The 18,245-nt window shown below is 39.6% G+C and overlaps 1 protein-coding gene across 11 annotated transcripts in view; it reads right to left on the bottom strand.

The window, feature by feature from the left end:
• The window catches only part of GOLGA4 (golgin A4), a 74,592-nt gene that overhangs the window by 51,230 nt on the left and 5,117 nt on the right, over positions 1 to 18,245 (bottom strand). For 8 of the 11 annotated variants that reach the window (XR_014226893.1, XR_014226895.1, XR_014226896.1 and 5 more), the window contains exons 3-4: positions 6,487 to 6,585; positions 469 to 534 (exon numbers count right to left, since the gene is read on the bottom strand). Coding sequence is in view for 2 of the 11 variants with exons in the window: in XM_082292599.1 (XP_082148725.1) it covers positions 469 to 534; positions 6,487 to 6,585 (165 nt within the window). In the remaining 9 variants the exon portion in view is untranslated. The remainder of the gene's footprint in view (positions 1 to 468; positions 535 to 6,486; positions 6,586 to 18,245) is intronic. The other 3 variants (XR_014226892.1, XR_014226894.1, XR_014226900.1) reach the window with 1 other exon arrangement.

Genomic DNA, 18,245 nt, shown 5'->3' with positions numbered 1-18,245 from the left:
AGGCATGTGCCAGGAGCCATTGCTAATCCCATTTCAGCAAGCTAAATGTTTCCCTGACAAATATTAAAAAATTACCTACATCTTTGTCACTAGTGACACTATTTTTAGGCTATCAGTTCTTTCCCTTCAACTAGAAGGTAGCTTTCCAGACATGCAATAGGCCCTCTACTTTTGAAAGTGAGTTTAATGCTCTGTATCCCATGATGGGTGTGCAACAAGATGCATCTCAATGCTGGCACTCTGCTGACCTGCCCTTACAAAAAAAAAAAAAAAGCTCCACACGTCAGTGACAATACTTAATAGCAGCTAATGGCATTACACACCAAGAAAATATCCGAGCATCCTGACAGGCAAGTACTTATCATCCCTACTTCAGCATGAAGATATATACTGGGCACTCAAGCCAATGTAACACAAAGACAGCACAGTAGGGAAGGAGGAAACAAACTCCCCATGCCCTGCACATACCTGTGGAGAGACAGGTTCACTTCCATTGTTTTCTGTGGCTCCAGGAAGTGGTTGTTTAGTTAAGTTCTATAGGAGGTAAAAACAACCATTAGAAGAAACAGACTACAAGGACTGTAATTCACTGATTCCTAGAAACAGCATCCATGCTTTTTTCTTTGCCTGTGTTTTTAGTACTTTCTTTAGAAAGCTTATTAAGATATCTTCATGCAAACAAGCTAGTTTGTTAAATTCAGAACAGACTGCTGCAATATGCAGAACTACAAAGCAGCTATGTGTGCATGGATTAGTACGAGACATCTGCAAATACTGACATCTCCAATTAAGTAATTCACAATAATTATTTATATAACATTTACAGACAAATCAAAGAAACAACAAAAAGACAAAATTTTAGCAGGAAAAATCTAATTGATGACTGGTATTTACAGCCAATATGAGTAAGAGTTGGCTGTAATACCATCTTTCTGTTTCAGTGTACTGGGGGGACAGAAACTAACTGGAAAAGAAGTGCTTCTAACAAACTGACTAAAACTCCAAACAAGCATGGGAAGAAAATCAGACTTTCAGAAAATACATCCTACACAAAACTTCTGCATTCCCAAAGGAAAACAGAACACACATACATTTTAAAAAATCTCACCCAAAACAACAAAACCAACACAACAAAAAACAATAGTCTTGAGTCGGTTGGTTTGTTCGTTTCGTTTTTTTTTTTTTTTTTATTGGTTTGGGGTTCTTTTTACAGAGTTTGGACATTTCTGTTCCTAGCCAGTCTATCCTCCTTTTTCTTTGTTCTGTGTTCAGGTGTTTGCTAACCCAGTCCTAATTTTCAAGAAGGATGACCCTGGAAACTACAGGTCTCTTAGTCTCATTTCATTGACTGGTAAAATTATGGAGAAGATTTTTCTGGGAGTTATCGAAAAACAACTGCAAGACAATGCAATTACTGGTCACAGCCAGTATGGGCTCATGAGGGGACGCTCCTGCTTGCCAAATCTGATTTCCTTTTATGACAAGGTTACCCACGGAGCTGACCAAGGGAAGCCACTTGTAACCTTTTAGGATCTCAGTAAAGCTTTTGATACTGTTTCTCACAGGATCCTTCTGGACGAAATATCCAGCATACAGCTGGATAAACACAGCATGCAGTGCATGAGCAGCTGGCTCATGGGTCGGGCTTAAAGGGTTACAGTGAATGGAATGGCATGAGACTGGAGACCTGTCACTAGTGGGGTTCCACAGGCTGAGTTCCATCCTCAGCCCTGTGCTCTTCAACATCTTCATAAATGACTTGAATGCAGGACTTGAAGGTACACTAAGTTTGACAATGATACTAAATTGAGAGGAGGTGTTTACTCCCTTGAAGGCAGAGAGGCCCTGGAAGAGGGGCCTCAGCAAATTAGAGAGCTGAGTAATCAGCAACCACATGAAGTTTAACAAAGACAAGTGCCGGATTCTGCACTTGGGATGGGACAACCCTGGATGTACAGACAGACAGACTGGGGAACAAGATGCTGGAGAGCAGCACCACAGAAAGGCACCTGGGGGTCCTGGCTGACAAAAAGTTGAATGTGAGTCAGCAGTGCCTGCACAGCCAGGAGGGCCAACCATGTCCTGGGTGCATCAGGCACAGCATCGGCAGCCAGGCAAGGGAGGGGCTTGTCCCGCTCTGCTCTGCACTGGTGCAGCCTTACCTCAAGTGCTGTGTGCAGTTTGGGTACCACAATATAAGAAAGATACAAAGCTATCAGAGAGCATCCAAAGGAGGGCTACAAAGATGATGAAGGGCCTTGAGGGGAAGCTGTACAAGGAGCAGCTGAAGTCACTTGGCTTGCTCAGCCTGGAGAAGACTGAGAAGAGACCTCATAACAGTTTACAATTTCCTCATGAGGGGATATGGAGGGGTAGGAGCTGTGGTGACCAGTGCCAGGACCCAAGGGAACAGCATGAAGCTCTGTCAGGGAAGATTAAGTATCTAAGATATTAGAGTAAGGTTCTTCATCCAGAGGGTGGTTGTGCACTGGAACAGGCTCCCCAGATAAGTGGTCACAGCACCAAGCCTGTCTGAGTTCAAGAAGTGATTGTATAACACTCTCAGGAACATAGTGTATTCTTTGGGCTGTGCTGTGCAGGGCCAGGAGATGGACTTGGGTCAATCTTGTGGGTCCCTTCCAACTCAGGATAGTCTATGATTTTAACTTACACAAATCTAGATGGCTTTTTGCTGTATAAATCCAGTCCAACTGAATTAGCAGAATATGCTAGAAACCATCTTGGACATGGATTTTTTCAAGAAAAGTGAAACACTGAGGCATGTCAAACAAAATATTAGTAAATTCACCGAAGAGCAGTGTAACTCTTAACTTTTAATCAAGCTGTACCCTGACAGTTATATGAAAGCTGCAAAATCTAAAGTGTACCTAGAACTGAAATCTCAGTCATAATCACCCTTGTATATTCATCTCCTACATGATCACACTCACAGCTTCTACTCTGGATATCCAGATAGGCATATCTGAACATTAATGTGGCAGAGAAATGATTCACTGTAAAAGGGCTTCAAGAATGTCTGACATGGAGCATACTTGAGGTGGTACATAAATACCACAGAACAAAGAGAAATCCAGATAGTTAAGGAAACCAGAGAAATGAGCAATTACCCATATACAGACAAGAAAAAAATGAGCAATAACCAGCCATACAAGAAGTCTGGATTTGGAAACTGTGCTTCACCCGGCTTGAACAAAATCTGCATTCTGCTTCAGAACATTATCCTGTGGCAGTGGATTTATTCCTAGTGGATTAACAGTTTTTACAGGTTTTAAACTGAAGCACTTCTACATTGAATTCTTGGCTCCATTACCTGTTCTTGGTTTTTTTTCCTAACAGGAAAAGTTAATTATAAGTTAATCCAAATAAAAAATTATCATCTGTTTTATAATTTACAAAGCATCTGCTGTGCTACTATAGGACTCACAAGAGAGGAAGACGAATACTTTACTAAGACTTCACAAGAAGAGTGATTGGGCATTAGACTGGGTTGCCCAGTGAGGAGTGGAGCCACTATCCCTGGAGGTGTTTAAGAAGAGAGTGGATGTGGCACTTAGCGCCATGGTCTAGTTGGCAAGGTGGTGTTAAGTCATAGGTTGGACTCGATGATCTCAAAGATCTTTTCCAAACAACTTAATTCTGTGATTCTGTGACTTACAAACTAACCACACACACTTCTCTCAAAAATCTTGCATTCTGATACACATAAAAAAGAGTTAAAGCAAACTAGGGTGGGTTTGTGCATGTAATTAATAAGTATAATTTAATATTTAACATATATTTTAAAACACAAGATTAAGTAGATTTATTAAATTTAATAAGGTTTTTATGAATATAAAACCCATGGTTGCTGTTCCTTTCTGTGAAGATGCTTAAAAAGCTGCGATTTAAGGACCTACAAAGATCCTTAAAAATGCAATTTCAAAACTAAACTAGTGCTGCCACTTTGAAAAGTTTCCTACTTATTATGCAGGTATCTTTGTATACAATCTATGGGAACAAAAGAATAACCTATATTTGGGGTTAGACTTTCTACTGGTATAAATAATAAAAGATATAAACTAGTAATCTTTTATATAAAAAATGGACCACCATAGGTATCTGGCTGCTGCAAGCCTATGTCACTGTGCTCTAGGGCAAAGGATTGTATTTGGGTATCCACACGCTGAATGGTAAGCATGAATGGAAGTTGCTATATATAAGTATAGATCCAAGAGGCTTTGAAAAGCTTAAAAGCCCTAGCCTTCCATAAGCCTGAAGAAAGCTCTCAGCAAAATTAGACTCACAGAGCACAAGCAGCCATTTTGAAAGTCTTAAAACCAGCAGTTACATCAGGGTTTTTGGAGACCAATGGAAGTTTTTCCTCCACAAACTCATAGAACATAACATCCATATCTCTATCCAAAGACAGCTATATTTACAAGCTCTAATAAAAATGTTGCTTTTTATTATGAAGGTGTGTAAATCAGAGCTCAGTTTCAACTGGAGCACATTAGGGTGTTCCAGTAACATTTGTGCCACCTTACTTTCCTATTTCTGAAATGCAAAATCATACTTATTTCTCAAAGGTATAAATAGATGAGCAAGCCTGACAAGTGAAAGCTTAAATGTCTGTATTTAAAAACATTTTACTGCTTTTAATAATAATACTTTCTCAAGTATTCCAAAACTGAGTAATTATGGAGGGAGAAAAGGAGAGCTTAATACATGTTTTCTTCCCTTATTTTCCTTTAATTTTTTCCTTACAAAAAACCCCACTGTGTCCAAGAATATTTTGAACTCTTTCTTCATGCAACAAAACCTAAGCAGCTTAGTTAGTAAAGAGTTTATACTAATTTCATCTAAGTCAAAAAAATCCACCATTACAGTCACTTCTCTATGCCATTCACTCTCAGATTACATATACAGTTAAAATACTGGTTTGTTTTAGCAGAATTAGTATGTATTTGTGTGTGTTGGCAAAACTTTCCTCTCCTGTACTTTTTGTGTACCTAGGTTTTCTAAACATATATCATGTGGGTGTTTCTTTAATATATGTATTTTTTAAATCAGTCATCCTATTCTCCATAAACTTTCCTGTCATTGTTTTCTCCCTCTCCCAATTCTTATTGTGCTCTAGAATTTTCAAAAAGTTCCAAGAACAAAATGAGTTTTACAGGTAACATATTAATACACACTGGTAACACATTACCAATAATTGTTACATTATAATTAGTTGCATGTATGCAGTCTTGTATATAAATATGCAAGCCAGTAAATATGCCGCTAAAGTACATATTAAAGATCACATAAAGACAACATTTGAGCATTCACACAAACAGGTTATTTGAAATGAATTTTTTGAGGTAATTCTGTTGTGTAGTGAAAACTAAAAAAGCTTAATTAAATTTGCAGTGACTCTTTAAGTAGCGATTGCTGGACCTGGAATATGGTCAGAATACACTTTCCAGGGACCACCATTCTAATCACTGTTTCTGTCCAATCCTGCTTAGCCTGAGAGAGACAAGTCCAATGCAACACGGTGTGCTGTGCTATGCCCTGCTTATTAAGTTTCAACCCTGTTATAGCTTTCAGTGACTGGTCATTTTAAACCATGAGCAGGAAAAGAGCACTTACTAAACAAGAAAAGCAAAGTAATCACAAAGTACCAGGATGAGCTGGGATTCTAAAAAATAGTGTGCTTTGAATCACTATGGACTCAGGAATGCCATGTCTCTGAAGCATGTGAAAAATGCCATTCCAGTCCTGTGCCAATAATAAGAATACAGCTTTGTATGTGCCTATATCAGGAAGCAGAAGTCTGACTTCCTCCCTATACTTGCTTCTTTTTCTTCAATTCTTGCCTCTTCTCACCGAGCTTTCCCACTTATATATGGTGAAGACAACATTTCCAGGCAAAGAAACATATATTTAAAGCAAAATCTAACTATTAAAAAAAAAAGACTATTCATCTTCACAATGGTAACTGCTAGGTTACCAACTAAGCATAAGATTAACTTCTGTCTCTATGTGAAATAATTATTTCCTGCTACCATTAGTCGTAAATGACATGCTACATTTCACTGTACACAGCAAAAAGCATGTAAGTTTTACACATAACCAATCCCAATGTTAATTCTATCCATTTGTCTTGAAATACATACAGACATACACAAATACGAAGAGGAAATTTCTATGCAACAAACATACAAACTTGTGCAACAGTTATTTAAATTTGTGTAGAGTATTGTTACCTGTATAAGAGAAAACACGTTAATTTTTTAATGTTACAGTAAATTCACATCATACAGCATACCAGCCAGGAGCTATCAGGTACTAACTCTGTGGAATTTAGTGCAGGGTTAGCAACAAGGTAGTTAAGACAGAGGTCTTTGTGAGAACAAGCCACAAGCAACTAAGCTTGCCTTCTAGTACATTACTCTCCTCCACCTGCTAAAGGCATCACTAGGAGGGGTGGGGAGGACTCACCACACCGTCACTCTGTGGCTTAGGTTGTTTGATGGGATCCAAAGCAAAGATAGTATACTCAGAGAGAAAAGCAGGTTCTGCTATCATCCCCGCTAACAGCTGTCATTCCATGCAAAAAGGAGGAAAATGAAAATATATCAAGCAATAAAGAACATTGCAAAATTTTACTCAATTTTTCCATGCTATTAAAAATGTAATAAAACAATACAGCAGTTTATGAGACAACAGATATTGATAAAGGGAAGACATAACCAGAAAATATGCACTAGATCATTTCAGAACAGCCAAAGTACAGTTTTGATCATTTAGAAATAAACAAGCATGCTATTTAAAAGACAGATCCTAGTTTAGCCCAAGATAAAAACTATGTTTCAGGCATTGATACTGTAATTTTTTTAAAGCTTCTGTGGAGAAGCTGCCTTCATATGCCACTGAGCCCTATTTGCTCTCAGGTATCCATGAACAACTTACTATTCTAAAAATTCTATCAGTATTTCAGTTATACACAATATAAAATGTTTGCTTTTGACTGCTTATCATCTAGTGCTCTTATACACTAGAATTCTGTCTACATTTTTAAAAATTCCTTACAATTTTTTTTAAACTACTAGCAGACTATTTTGTAAAAATACCATGAGTTGAATTATCAAGTCAGTATCTAAGAAGAGATAGAAATTCCTAGAGGTGAAAACATGAAGTGAAGAGACTGGAATTTGAATTCAAATTGGATATATACATGTAATGCAATGCAATCTAATGCATTTAGGATGCTGTAACTGAGTTGAGAAAAATATTCTTCTCATGCTCATACTGACATACAGAAGTTCAAGGTTTAACTTCCTTACAGCTTGAGATTTCAGACTCAACTGCTGACTGAACCAAAACACTAAATAAAACAAAATTATTTTGAAATAATGAGACAAACCCCTCTATCAAGTTACTAAACAGTACTTTTAGTAATCAAATAGTAATATAAGTTAGGAGTTAAATTTACTTTTTTTTGTGACGATTACATTGACTCCAGTGCTGTAGCAGATTAATTACATAAATTCAAATTAAGATAGAATAATATTTTCATGGGTTAGATCTGAAAGGCTACACGACTTTCAATTTATGTTCACAAAACCCTTTCAAAAAACATAAGAAGCGGTAAATGTTCAGTGACTGCCATATACAATAAACAGCCTCATATTTGCCAATAACTAGTTATGTCCAACAAACTCAACTGAAACTTCTCACTTTTAAGTTACTACAAAGATGAGCTGCTAATAAAAAAGATGGTCACATTCTTCATGCTCTCAATCTTCTTCACTCCCCTGGGGCCTCAACACACTTGCCCTGTGCATTCACTGTGGTAGCAAGCACACACTGAGTTTGTTGTCCTCTCTCAGCCTGTTAGAAGTATAATTCTTAAGAGTAAGCTGTGCTACAGCTCCTGATATATATATATATATATATATATATATATGTGTGTGTGTGTGAATATGTACATATATATATATATGTACCTGTGTGTATATATATGTACATATATATATGCGCACATGTGTGGGTTATTTTTTTTTTCAGGTGAAGAAGACTTAAGTTTTTTCCTCCTCTGAGCTTTCAGACAAGACAAAAATAAGGAAACTGACAAGTGATAATTCCAGAAAATCTTCAAGTGTTGATGGTCGTAAAAGCTCTTGCTCCTCTTGAAAGGGCATATGCCAATAAGAGAAAAGACATATACTAGGTATACACAAGTGTACAAACATACAGCAGCAATACTACAAGCAAGCCTGACTGTCTCATGAATTAGAAGCATGCAAATTCACAAATAAAATTATGATATTTTTTAGGATAAAAATTACTTTGCATGTTTGGAGAAGACCAAACATGCAAAGGTTAAGAAGATGAAACAGTTTGCAAAGCACTGATAAATGGATTACACAAATATTATTAACCAAAAGATTATGAACATTTTCAACATGTAACATATATTATCTTCAGCTTAGTTAAATCACTTCTAACATGACCATCAAGAACTTCACAAATCACAGACAATTCAAATTATCTCTTCACAGTAACAGCCTGCTAGTGCTCAAAAGATTAAGTTGTGACATTTCACCATTGCATTACTCTGCCTAATCCTAATCGCATTATTTAGTACACTAAAAGCCTGCATTAAGAAGAATTTCTATTTGATCTCTAACAAGTTCATCCCCCACAAAAAAGATGGTCTGTCAGTTTGTTCAGCATCTATGAACTGTTACATTTTCAGTCATCCCTGGAAATCCATGACCATGTTAGTGCAGCCAAGTTCAGGAGGCTCACACATAAATCTCAAATCCATTCTTTCATAAAACGTTCATTATAAAACCCAAAACATACAGGTAAGATGACAAAGAACTTCAAGCAATGGCACAAGTTCATTTTTAAAAATTCTCTCAAACTACCTGGTAGACTGATAGGGATATGCAACCCTGTTTTAACAGGGTAAGAAGATCCAAAGCATCCACTGCCTAAAATATGCCAATCCATATTACAGTTATGATTTTAAGAAAAAGGAAATTGATGCAGTACTGCTTGAGTTTGCAGACATACAACTCCAGGGTCTCCATCGTAACTAAAAGTTTACACAAAAGAGTAGAATGCAATTTAAAATACTGTTTTGTTTCACTGATGTTCATCAGATGCAAGAACATTTCTAAATCATCTCAGCTTTGCCCTACTCTTTCTTGAGTAAAGGCAAGCACAGAAGGGAAGGAGCCTTCCTTTCCTCAGTTTTCAACAAAAAGACAGATTGTCCTCAAGACAATTGGCCTCCTGAGCTAGTAGACAGAGAATGGACCCCCTGCAAATCCAGAAGGAAGCAGTTAGTGACCTGCTGAGCCACTTAAAATGCTCACAAGGCTGTGGGAGCAGATGGGATACATTGTAGGGTGCTGAGGGAGCTGGCAGAAGAGAGCATGATGACACTCTCTCTCACTTATAATCAGTCTTGGCTAACTGGGGAGGTCCCAGATGACTGGAAACTGGCCATTGTAATGCCCATACATCAGAAGGACCAAAACAAGGATCCAGGAAACTACAGGCCTGTCAGCCTGACCTCAGTGCCCAGCAACATTATGAACAGATCATCTTGAGTGCGATCACACAGGACCTACAGGACAGCCTAGGAATCAGACCCAGCCAGCATGGATTTAGGAGAGGCAGGTCCTGCCTAACCAACCTGATCTCCTTTTATGACCAGGTGACCTGCCTGGTACTTGAGGGGAAGGCTGTGGATGTTGTCTACCTGGACTTCAGCAAAGCCTTTGACACCATCTCCCACAGAAAAATCCTGGAAAAGCTGGCAGCCCGTGGCTTGGAGAGGTGCACATTTTTCTGGGTTAAGAACTGGCTGGATGTCTGGGCCCAGACAGTGGCGGTGAATGGTGCTGCCTCCAGTTGGTGGCCAGTCACTAGTGGGTCCCCCAGGGATCTGTGTCAGGCCCAGTCCTGTTTAAAATCGTTATCACTGCTCTGGATGAAGGGATCAAGCCTACCATTAGCAAATTTGAAGATAACACCAAGTTGGGTGTGAATGTCAATCTGCTGGAGGGTAGGAGAGCTCTGCAGAGAGATCTGGACAGGCTGGATCCATGGGCTGAATCCAGTGATATGAAGTTTAACAAAACCAAGTGCTGGGTCCTGCACTTTGGCCACAACAACCCCCTGCAGCACTACAGGCTGGGGACAGAGTGGCTGGACAGTGGCCAGGCAGAAAGGGGATGCTGACTGATGGCAGACTGACCATGAGCCAGCAGTGTGCCCTGGTGGCCAAGAAGGTCAAAGGCATTCTGGCCTGGATCGGGAATAGTGTGGCCAGCGGGACCAGGGAAGTGATTCTTCCTCTGTACTCAGCACTGGTGAGGCCAGACCTTGAGTACGGTGTCCAGGTCTGGGCCTCTCAATTTAGGAAGGATGTTGAGATGCTGGAGCATGTCCAGAGAAGGGCAACAAGGCTGGTGAAGGGTCTGGAACACAACTCCTATGAGGAGTGCCTGAGGGAGCTGGGGTTGTTTAGCCTGGAGAAAAGGAGGCTCAGGGGAGACCTTTTCACTCTCTACAACTGCCTGAAAGGAGGTTGTAGCCATGTGGGGGTCTGTCTCTTCTCCCAGGAAACGAGTGACAGTCTTAAGCTGCACCAGAGGAAGTTTAGGTTTAGGAGGTTTAGGAGGACATTAGGAAGAAGTTCTTCACAGAAGGAGTGATTGGGCATTGGAATGGTTTGGCCAGGGAGGTGTTGGAGTCACTGTTCCTGGAGGTGCTTATGAAAACACTGGATGTGGCACTTAGTGCCATGGTCTAATTGATAAGGTGGTGTTAGGTCATAGGTTGAACGTGATGATCTAAAAGGTCTTATCCAACCCGTTTAATTCTGTGATTCTGTGAGCCAACCCTACAAATAAAGAAGGGCAGAACAATACTGCGGCAAAACAGTGATCACTCTATCAATATGAAATTTCAAAATATCTCCTCTTCAGTAGCCAAGATGAGAGATTCACACTTCAAATAGTTATGAAAGACAGAATATATTCAGTCATGGTCCAAGAGTGGTATTTCTTTAACACATTTAGAACTGGTTGCATTTGCCCATTAGTGAGTTCATCCTCCACTCTCCAATGTTAAGTGACCAATAATGAAAATATTTAAAGATTTGCTTACAGTATTATTACTCTGACAGCTCATAACCTGCTACATATTTAGTTAAATTACAGGCAGAGCTCTCTAGTGAGTCCTGTAATTACACTACTTAATGCTTTCCAATATTTACATGTGTTTTTATCTGCATTTTTCATTTTTTTTTTCTACCATCTATTCAGTATGACTTTAAGAACAAACTGTCTAGTTAACTCAGGGGCAGGGGTGTTAGGGAAAGGGGTATTAAAAATCACAAAAAAATTATTCACCTCTGCCTGCAAACAGACAAGAAACAGGCTGCTAGTCAGACAAAATTAAGTAGTATTACCACAAAAGATTCTTGTGCTTCAGGATTTGTCCTAAAACCCACTCTGAATTATCTTGACAGCTTCAGGAACATTAAAGACATCTGGTGCTATACTGTCTAATGTATCACTAGCATCACATCAGCACTAAGCTGGTACTGTGATCAAAAAAACTAGACAAGCAGAGAATCAACTGAGATGAAGCATACCGTAAACAGAACATGGAAAGATATAAGTCATTCTTTACCCTTCTCTAATCCTAAGAAAGCCATCATATCACACTTGAAGCTTGCGATAGAAATCCTACTAAGATCTTCCAACATTTTGTTTCAAACATACTCTGGAAGGAGTGGCCGATACACCTGAAGGCTGTGCTGCCATTTAGCAGGACCTTTAGCTGGAGAATTGGGCACAGAGAAACCTAATGAAGTTCAACAAGGGGACTGCACCTGGAAAAGAATAATCCCAAGTATGAGTACAGGTTGGGGGCTGACCTACTAGAGAGCAGCACTGCAGAGAAGGACCTTGGAGTCTCGGTGGAGTCTCAAGTTGACTACGAGCCAGCAGTGCCCTAGCAGCTAGGAGAGCCAGTGGTATCCTGGGGTATATGAGGGAGATTGTTCCCAGCAGGTTGAGGGAGGTGATCCTCCCCCTCTACTCAGCCCTAATAAGACAACATTGGAGTGCTGTATCGAGTTCTGTGCTCCTCAGTACAATGAAAATAAGGAAGTACAGGAGAGGATCCAGCAGAGGGCCACAAAGATAAGTAGGGGTCTGGAACATCTTTCTCACAAGGAAAGACTGCAGGAGCTGGGCCTGTTTTAGTCTAAAGAAGAGAAGACAGAGAAGGGATCTAATCAATACATACAAATATCTCAAAGAAGGTTGTCAAGAGGATGGTGCCAGACTTTTCAGTGGTGCCCAGCGACAGGACAAGGAGTAATGCCCATAAACTAAACCACAGGAAGTTCCACCAAAACACAAGGAAGAAATTCTTTATACTTAGGGTAGCAGAACACTGAAACAGGCTGCCTAGGAAGGTCATAGAGTGTCCATCTCTGGAGACATTCAAAACCTACCTGGACACATTCCTCTCCTGTGTAACCTGCTCAAGGTGACCCTGCCTTGGCACAGAGTTGGACTACATGACCTCCAGAGGTTCCTTCCCATCGTACCAATTCTGTGATACTCCAGAGCAAATCATCTCCCTAGCCCATACTGACCTTAATCTCAAGCACTGAATTTATAGGCTGAAGGCTGTTGAGGGATACAACTGGTACAAGTATCTCAGTGTACAGTTGCACTGCAAGCTACAGATTGTGCCCTGGGTGGGGGGAAATGGCTGAAACTCCCAGTGATGAGCCCTTTGCCCAATAAAAGGCACAGACTTGCTATGTCGGCTGGATGGTGGACAGTAACTCAGAGACTCCACAGAACTCAATGAACAGTGACAAGACCCCAGATCAAATATCACCATTAAAACAGGCACACAGAATGAAAGCCAGGCATTCCTTTGTTCAGGGTCCCTACCAGGAGACACCCAACTCCATCTGTCATTATATCACTGCACCATGATAAAAATTCTTAAAGGAAGCAGAGTCTAGGACTCTGCTACGAGAAACCCTGGGTCAAGGCAGTGAGGGAAACTTGTCTGACAGTGTGAGTGTGTGTGGAGTCAGGTGGGGCACCCATCAGCTCACTGGAGCTGCTTGTGGTGAAGGGGCTTCAGTCCCAGCAGCAAAAGCCTGGGGTGGTACAAGTGTGACTGCCAGAGTGGCTCCTTGGTGGTCAAACAGGAAAGTTTCCTTAACAGGCTGTGACATCGCTGATCTTTTGTCACAATATTTAACTTACTCTGGTTTTTTGCAAGTAAAATCCTACTAAGCAACAAACGTTTCTATCTTGGATAGAAAGTTGCAAATGAGGTAAAACGATTGACGAAGCCAAATGCTTGATGACATTTACCTTATCAAAGGACACATAAAGTTATTGTTTAAATAACCTTCGTATTTTCATCATTCTGAACAGTTTTTGTAGCACTCAAGTTTGGTCTAAGTGAAGCAGCCTTACTTGATCTTTAAGGACTTTCTGAACTCCAGAAACAACTGTGTTCTTATTATTCTTATTATTCCTCCTCCCTCTGAAGAAATACCATGCTCAAATCTTCTTTTGTAAGGATTCTGATGAGCGAGGTACAAAGGCCAAAGTACATGCAATTCCTAGATCAAGAGCTTCCTTAATACGCTGTGAAAGAAAACCCAAAATCTAACAGGGATCAGTGTTTGACCCAAGTCTCACTGCTCTGGAGATGGCAGTAGTTGAATATTATACATGTTACATGCATATAATATGTTTGATTGCCAAAGGTAATTATTATTCCCTTTCAGAAAAAGAAGAGAATCAGTAGTTCCAAACCCCTGGGCAGCCGATCCCGGTGTCCGGCCGGACCCTCGGGAACAGCAGGGATGAGCACAAATCCTGGCTGGCAGACGAACTCTGGAGCCGCGGTGGTAACCCTGGGATGTCTCAGAAGGCAGGGTGTGCAGAGCTACAGAGTAGCGAAGGCTCGAAGTAACGGTGGGCAGGGCGGCCGCAGCCCAGCTCCCCAGCGGGAAGGGAAAGGCAGGCTTGGGAATCCGGGGTTTTCCCTGAGGCACCCGAGCAGATGGTGAAAAGGTCCCTCATTTAGTAAGGAGGGGTGTTAGGGTCCCAGTGCAACAGCCGCTCCAGTGAGCAAACTCCACTCACAGTAGAAGGAAGGCAGCCAAAAGCAGAAGCCTCCAGCAGCGACGAACTCCCTCCACAAAGATGGGAGCCCTCCTCTCCCTCTGCCAAGAACACCAGCTGGGCTGTACCCAACCCCTTTTTCCCAGTTCAAATCTCGCAGCATCCCCCACTCTACACAAGAAAACCCCAGGTGAAAGAGAGTAGCCAGAAGGACCCCTCCCCCTATGGCCAGGTCTTCTGTTTTTCTTAAGCACCCAGTAATTTGTCCCCCTGGCAACATACATGGGGAAAATTATTTAAGAGAAAAAGAAAATAGGAGAACTCCTAAAACCCCAACAGTGGTGAATGTCAGGAAAAAAAGTTGTGAATAATTCAGTAATTTTCTTATTTACAAAATACTTATTTATAAAAGCTTTGTGCAATTTGCAACATAATCTTTTTTGCCTTATCCCTGCTGTGATAAGGGAATAGGAAAAACTGAAGAGCTAAAATTTCAGGGGTTTCTCCCTACAATTAAAAAAGCCTCAAAACCTAGGAGAGAAGAACTGCACTTTAAGAAAAACGTAGTACGGAAATCAAATGCAAGGTCTTTTCTGGTTTGCTTTTAATTTTGATGAGCAACCTAAGCATGTTGGTGTATGTAGCAGGAGTTGTAAAATACAAGTTTAGATTCAAACTAGCTTATGCAGCCTCCAAAATTTAGTCTTAAATATCAGAAAGGAAAAAAAGCACAGATATATCTGAACCACTACCATCTTTGCATGCCAACACCTATTTAGCAGTACTTCAAATTAAGCATACGAATACAGAAAAGATGCAGGAATAACAAAGGTACTGAAGGAATATTATTACAGCTTTACTTGTCATGCTTTATTAATAGCCAATCCTAGAGAAACATTTAAACTAATTTAATAACATTATATACCACTGAAGTGAGACCAAAAAATACCTTGACTCATTTATTTTTAGGTCTGTCTTGGGGTGACTGTATGATACTGTATCCCCTATCATCTGCCCTATGCCAGACATGAATCCTGTGCCTTTCTGTGTCTTTAAGCTGGGTCTGAGAGAAAGGGAGAAAAAAGAATCCCGAGCGGTTTTGTGTTCAAGGACACAGCTATACACTCCCCTGCATTCCTGGCTGCTACAGAGCAGAGGAAAGCACCTTTCCGCTTTTTCCCAGCTCTCAGTTCCTTTTCTCAGGAGAGAGACGGAGAGTTAAACTCCTTTGCTTTTCAGCTAGTCTGCAAGCTGAGGCAAGAAAGTTTTTTTTTTCCCCTGGGTCTTTGGTTTCTTCTTCTTCTCTTCTGGACTGTTCAGCAACACCAGAACATCATCCAGAAGACCCTACACCGTGGCCTGGAGGGGCCCATGCCGAAACCCAGCTCCAGAGAGGAAAGAGCCACACCCACAAAGGACTTTGAATTTTACCAGGTTTCTCTCCACAGCAAGAGGTTTTATTATTTAGCATTATCCTTTTTTCTGTGCCTGTGTGCACTCTGCTTGTTAAATAAATAACTTTTTTTTTCACTTTCCTCCAAGGAAAATCCTTTCCAAACCTGGTGGGGGAGGGGTGGCTATAACCTGCCTTCTATCAGAGAGCACTCATTTCAGACATTCCTCTGAATTAGTCTCAAACCGGGACAAGGTCTAAGAGCTATATATATTGTGCTCTGCTGTCACTTCCATAACACTCATGAGGATGTCAATGATACTTGGATCTGCATGACTGGGAGGTCATCCACAGCAATATATCAGCTGTTTGCTGTCAGCTGGTAGCAAACTAGCACTAGCTTTGTTATCTTCTGCAGTTGGGCCTTGTATACTTGTAAACAAGTATATTGTAGAATAAAAAGAACATTTTTAACTTCCAGGAACTATAGTGAATACAACTGATGTATTTCACCTCAAACTCTGTTCAAAGTCAATGCAGTAACAGTTTGAAAACCAATCACTAGTCTTCCCCAGAAAAAACTGGAATCACTAAGTAAGCATATTTGAATAGTCTAGGGCTGTTTTCAAACAGCAGCATACCAACTCAGAAAGCATTGGATACACAAATTGTCTGAAGAAGTTCTATGGAAGTAGTTTTACCTCACAGTGTAGTCATATTTTACAAGCTACGTGCAATAAGAGAACACAGAACTAGGCAGAGGTCTGCTTTTTCCTATACATGAAAAGATTTTAAGGTTTTCTGTAATACTTCGACTGGAGATCCACATATCCAATAAATACAAGCTGAAGAGGAAAGCTGGCATGAAAAAGAAACTGACCTGGTATTCCATAAATGGAGCATACAAGCTGTAGGTTTATTTTAAATTGATAACATCTTGGGATTTTGAAATATTAAAAAAATCTTATCATTGTAGAATATAAAGCAAGAATGTTTGCATATATGTTTTATTATAAATCTTTGATCAGACTAATGATGCCATTTACAACTGTAATTAATTCTGAAATTGTTTTTATTATAAAAATATACTGAGAATAAACCAAAGATTTCATGTGTAATAGTTGGAACTTTCATACTACAGAAGCAAAAATAAAAAAAACCTGATCTATTTAAAGACATACTAAAACATAGCTCACAGAGGACACAAACCATACAAAAGAATAATTAAACACTAATTTTGCTTAGCTTTCAGTACTAAAAGGGTTAGCAATTATTCATGTACTGCAAAACGTTTTAGCATACAATACTCTTCAACCAAATATTTTCACTGTATCAAATGTTGTCCAACAGTTCACTGTAATGCCACTGTCATTGACACCTGCGCATAACACAATTGCTTGGTCAAATGAGAACACTGCAAAAAAAATGCGCTCTAAAAGACATAATGTGCCCATATAATCAGGGCATGTATTTTCAGTGACAATATGCAATAACTGCATCTTATTTAAGCATAGCATACTGCTGCTGAACTGAATTTTATGAAAACCTAATCCAAGAAACACATTGCAAAGATTATTTGCTTTTAATCATACCACCAACATTTATGAGAAATTTTTGGAGAAACTAAATTTCTTGTCTTAATCATTTAAACTTAATTTTTTACAAAATTTTCCATTTGATTTTGTAAAACCAGACCTTACCAAAAAAGTAAGAGGTTTTCATCCCCTGAGGACTTCACTACTTCCTGAATTTCTAATTAAAGGATGTGTTTCACAAGTAAAACTGTTATGGCAGCTCCCCTAAGACCAAGGATAACTGTAAATCTGAGGATACTTTAGTACTTCTGTTTCCACTCTTAATCTTATTTCTCCTTCTGTCTCTCTGGTCATTCCAGTCTAACCACTCTATTCAGAGATACATGTTCTTCCAATGTAACTTGGCATGTGCTACGGGGAATCCTTTGCTTCTCTTGTTTATCTGGAATAGCAGTCTGAAAATGGAGTTTGCTGGGGACAACACATATCTAATTAAGTAAATGTAGCTCTCAATAGAAATTATGAACACTACAGAAAGCATTGATACATACAGGTGAAATGTCTGTAGCATCCAACAAAATTAAAAAAAATATGTATCTTTTAAATATGTTATCCAAATTGTGAAAAGAACTATTATTTTTTTACTAAATCAATTGATTAAATTGAAAAAGAAGGTAAGCCTTCAGGCTCACATACCTTTTTCAGATTTGGAATAAAAGCAACCATCTTCAAAAATCAACCCAAGCTCAAGAAAAGTATTCTGCCTTTCAGTCAACCAGTAAGTATTTGAGCAGAAAAACAGCTGGCATTAGTACAATAAAAGGGTGAGGAGTGTTACCAGTGAATTTTTTTCCTTTGTTTCTCAGTGAAAAAGGAAGGAAGATTTCTTCCATTTGTGGAGGCAGCACCAAGTTAATGACAGACAAAAAACAGTGATTCAGTTGCACAGAAGAACATGACTCATGGCTTCAATACTTCATATTCTCCTAGGCTTTTGCCTCTTAAAAAGTCAGAAAACCTTGGCCAAATCAGTTCTTTAACATCCTGCACAATGTACAATAAATTAAAAAAAAAAAAAAGAGGGGAATCAATTCTCAGTACCAACTCACTCCTTCTAGACCACAGCAGTAGTTC

Source organism: Coloeus monedula (assembly GCF_965178545.1).
Source record: "Coloeus monedula genome assembly, chromosome: 1".
Classification (NCBI taxonomy): domain Eukaryota; kingdom Metazoa; phylum Chordata; class Aves; order Passeriformes; family Corvidae; genus Coloeus; species Coloeus monedula.
The sequence above is the reverse complement of the archived record's forward strand: the minus strand, read 5'-3'. Positions and strand labels throughout refer to the sequence as shown.